This window comes from Dichomitus squalens (assembly GCF_000275845.1).
Source record: "Dichomitus squalens LYAD-421 SS1 unplaced genomic scaffold DICSQscaffold_186, whole genome shotgun sequence".
Lineage (NCBI taxonomy): Eukaryota > Fungi > Basidiomycota > Agaricomycetes > Polyporales > Polyporaceae > Dichomitus > Dichomitus squalens.
The window spans coordinates 1-4,002 of record NW_006767068.1 but is presented as its reverse complement, the minus strand read 5'-3'; the positions used below and the strand labels follow the sequence as shown (position 1 = coordinate 4,002).

Sequence of the window (4,002 nt, the reverse complement as noted above, 5' to 3'; positions counted from 1 at the left end):
GTACTCAGCATATCCCCCGGGAAGAGGAACATGTATGGGAATGTGGCGGCAATGAGGCGGTAATGCACTCATCCTCTTCTTGTTCCCAACCTCCGTAATCTGGCGCTTCACGCGGTGACTTGCTTCTTTGATTGTCCCAACAACGTCCTCCTACCCACCTTCGGTAAGGGGGTTCATCAGGAAAAAAACACTTGCCTCGGGAACGCTCTCGAGCGTCATGAGTAGTCCGAGCAGGCCAAGGAACCCCCCCCTGTCTAGAGTAGTACCGAGCGTTCACTGGTGCTCCGCGAGGTGCCGCGAGACGCCCAGGGCGCTCACGAGCCGTCGCGAGCTGTCGTGAGCAGGCGCGGAGACATATTGAGTGAAGAGAGATTCAGTAGGAAAACCCTCGACTGCTCCGTTGTACATGAGCATTCAAATGATTCACATTCTTGGAATGTACTATCCAAATAGTACTATTATGTGCATTGGGTATAATAGCAAGCTAATGCATGGCCTCGGAACTTAGGCTACCGTCGCCCCCACTTCCCCCTCGTCTTCACTATCGGTGAGTCCGGTCCGTCCCTCGAGCTCAGCTTGCGCGGCGTCTATGGCAGCCGTTGAGATGCGAGTCGTCTGCGCCTGGAGCTTTGCCCCTCCGCTAGCTTGGCTGGACAACGTGAGACAGATTGTCAATAAGTTGTATCAGACGACGTTGAGTGAGTGCACTTACAAGGCTCTCGAATACATGCGCTTGCGTATGTTAAGCCACGCAGAAGGATTTTTGCTGCCGTACGATCGTAGATCTGCAAGGAAACCTATATAGAATGTCTCATTTTTGGTCGCGGTGAAGTCCTCCCTGATATGCCGTCCGGTAGACCACTCGCAAATGTGCGCGTGGATCTGACCATGACATCATGGAAATCAATGCATCAGAGACCGCTCGGAAAGTGAGTACACATGCGATGGACTTACCACAGTGTGCAGGAATGCGAGAAGCTGATCGGGGATTGGGTCAAAAAACTCTGGGTGCATAAAGCCAAGGCCGGTGCGAGTGTTTGGGAACAGTGCTATCTCGAGAGAACGTCCTATAAGGGCATGCTCGCTATACTTTTCCTTGCGCCCCATAGAGATATCAAACACCTGTAATCAAGCAAAGAATGAGGAGATGTGTATCATGCTAATCAGAGGCATACCACTTCAAAACACACCTTATAGTGAAACATGCCGTCGACTACAAGACATTTTGAAAGCTGAGCATTGTGCAGCTCAGCTTCTGTGGATGCGGACCGACGGAACCCGTAGCCATCGACAATTTTGGCTCAGATGTGATCGGAAACGTCTCCACGCACAGACGACTTGCGTGCACCGATCTGTAGTTTCCGGACAATCGTAAGCACTGATATAAGTGCGGAAGTGATGCAAGGGATGTACAATACGTATCATACGCTCCGAGAGGGCGTAGAGTGGCAGTGTCTCACAAGCTGCACAGGTGGCGTTCCAAGCGCGGATGACAAACTCGCGCTGTTTGCTCGGTCCAGGGAACAGTTCCTCTGTGAAAAGGTAGCATGAGTAGTAAGATCGGGCCTCTATCAGAAGGCCCTTGATATCGTCGACGTAGTCGTGAGCCATGGGGCGAGCTTGAGGTGATGGTTCAGCACCGTTCCGAAAAGGTGCGAGTTGAGGTTCAGAGGTAGATGATGTGATGGAAGACGTAGTAGTCACCACCCCAGCATTCTCGAAAATGGCTAGAGTACCCTCAGAGGGTGAGACAGCTGCCGGTTGTTGGGAGGGTGTGGGTGATGTAGTCCGCAACGGCACAATACTATGCACCTCGTGAAGATTTCTGCCACCGGTTCCTTGTGGGGTATCCTCTGGGGCAGCAATATTGGCAGGTGAGAGTGCGCCATGTCCATGGTTTGATACTCGCTGGGTGTTTTCGGGACATGTAGGGTTTGCATTGCGAGTTGGCAGCACTTGTGATTCCCCTTTGCGGCGTCGAATGTTGGGGGCTGGTCCTGGTTGCACCACAGTAGTGCGACGCTTCACGAGCTGCAAATGTAGGGGTGTGGTCAACAAGAATTATAAAAGCAAAGTGGACAGAACACGTATGATGGGCGTACCGAGGCCTGAAGCGTCACAGCGGCATCCTCCTCACCGCTCCCTTCTTCCGATTCTGGCGGGAGCTTGCCGTCATTGTCATTGTCCTCTGCATTCACACTGCCCTCTGTGTCTTCTTCCACCCGATGTTTCTTCTGCCTGGCAAGTCGTTTTTTCGCATTGATGAGTTCGCGACGGAGCCGTCCAATCTCAGTCTCTTCTTTTTCCTTCCTTTGCTTGTCTTTGACATACAAAAGGCCTCCGATGTCAGTGTAGTCATTAGGGAGTTAGAATGACGAAATGTGTACCTATTTCCTTCTGCCTTGTACTCACAGTGCGAGCACGTTTCGCATTGGGCGGTGGAGTTGTGTGATGGGTAGGCTAAGAAGAAATTGTAAGCTCTGGGTAGCGGCACAGCAAATGTGAAGAAGATATGCAGGGTCTGGCTCTTGCCTCAGTGCTAGATTCACGGTCAGATTCCACAACAGACGGCCGTCCTCGACGCTTCTCTGCTGGCATGCTATCAGTAGTCTATCCAGTATAGGTGGGGATTGTGTGTGCTCGTGTAGTGACCACTTCCTCAGGAGTCGACAGTGTTTAGAGTACGTAGATGAAGGCAACAGAGAGGGACGGTCAAGAACGATTCAACAGCATGCATGGTAAGTCCTACCACCTAGGAGATGCCACGTCCTGTGGCGTAAAGGCATTCTGTGGCGCAAAGGCATGAGCGCACGGACTGGGGGAGGCAAGGCTGACTGCCATCGTCCTCCTGTATCTACTCCAACCTCTTCGCTATGAAACAACGCAGCTATCGGTGTGGAAACTGTGGCCATAGCACTATCACGGTGCGGGGCCTAAATATACACTTTGCTGTCGCTGCTGCTTGTCGTGAGGCTCTCCACAACCATGTCAATAAAATGGTCTCTGCCAGCGAGGCGATCAACCTACCTCAGGCTTCCGCACACCAAGACACCTCATCCTCTTCACACTTAGGTGTTTTCCCCCCATCTCCAGCTGTGCCGGCATGCACGACGCTCCCAACAAACCCTGTTCCTGCCAACGACCCCATGATAGTTGAGGAGTTCACCCCCGAGGACCTGTCTGGGTCCGCAAATGATCTAGCAGCCCCTCACGACAGGCCAGGACACGTGACAGTTGACGAAGTAGACGACATTGAAGTGGGAGGTATTCCGAAGTTTCCCTGGACCGGTGAGTATCCGGCTGAGGTGGCCACGGAGACTGGACAAGCACGCACCTTCTTTGAAGAACTACTGGAAACGCAGGAGAAGGCAGGGAAGGGAATCTATGCGCCATTCGCCAATGAGGAGGAGTGGGGTCTAGGAAGCTGGCTAGCTACGAGCGGGCTTAGTCAAGAGGAGATTGATAAGTTTCTTGCCCTTCCGATTGTATGTACACTACGCAACCTGTCTTATTTTGACATACAGTGACTGCCGAAAATAGTGCACCGGCGCTTCGCGCGAATGAAATCTCTGTACGACGGACGACCTGTGCTATGTTTTGGGCTGCTTATTGTACATCTATGTAGCCACACAAGTCTTGATATCATGCAAAGACTCTCGCGACAAACGGCGCAGGATTGCCCAGGTTATTTGAGTGACATTGGACAGACCCCAAGTTAGGGGTACGTATCAAGGTGGTAACGAGCGACGAAAGTTAACCGTAAGTCTACAAAATCTCGATGCTAAGCCTAGTAGCGTGTATGCAGTCCATGAGCAGCCTTGAGAGCCTCAACACGATGGGGAATGGAATCGTACAGCTTCTGTATATAACCAGTATCAAGCCCATACCATTCCTCCTGCAAGGCAGCCCATAACTCATCAACATTCCGGGGGAGAGGGGAACGACGGCGCACACGGCGGTCTAACTCCTCCCAGACATGCTCGATAATGTTCATGTCAGGGG

At 52.1% G+C, this 4,002-nt stretch overlaps 3 protein-coding genes across 3 annotated transcripts; 1 reads left to right on the top strand and 2 right to left on the bottom strand.

The window, feature by feature from the left end:
- Nucleotides 1-504: 504 nt before the first annotated feature.
- On the bottom strand, nt 505-1,611 carry DICSQDRAFT_175820 (uncharacterized protein; the record flags this gene model as incomplete). Its single annotated transcript, XM_007371691.1, has 5 exons — nt 505-649; nt 713-882; nt 955-1,122; nt 1,332-1,352; nt 1,414-1,611. 5 exons carry the CDS (start codon nt 1,609-1,611, stop codon nt 505-507), a joined length of 702 nt encoding a protein of 233 aa, XP_007371753.1.
- A 1,385-nt stretch (nt 1,612-2,996) lies between these two features.
- On the top strand, nt 2,997-3,564 carry DICSQDRAFT_175819 (uncharacterized protein; the record flags this gene model as incomplete). Its single annotated transcript, XM_007371690.1, has 2 exons — nt 2,997-3,485; nt 3,541-3,564. The coding sequence occupies 2 exons, from the start codon at nt 2,997-2,999 to the stop codon at nt 3,562-3,564; spliced, it is 513 nt and encodes a 170-aa protein (XP_007371752.1).
- Nucleotides 3,565-3,787: 223 nt separating this feature from the next.
- DICSQDRAFT_73700 (uncharacterized protein) lies at nt 3,788-4,002 on the bottom strand (the record flags this gene model as incomplete). Its single annotated transcript, XM_007371689.1, has 1 exon — nt 3,788-4,002. A coding segment is annotated over one exon (215 nt), but the record flags the coding sequence as incomplete, so codon positions are not given.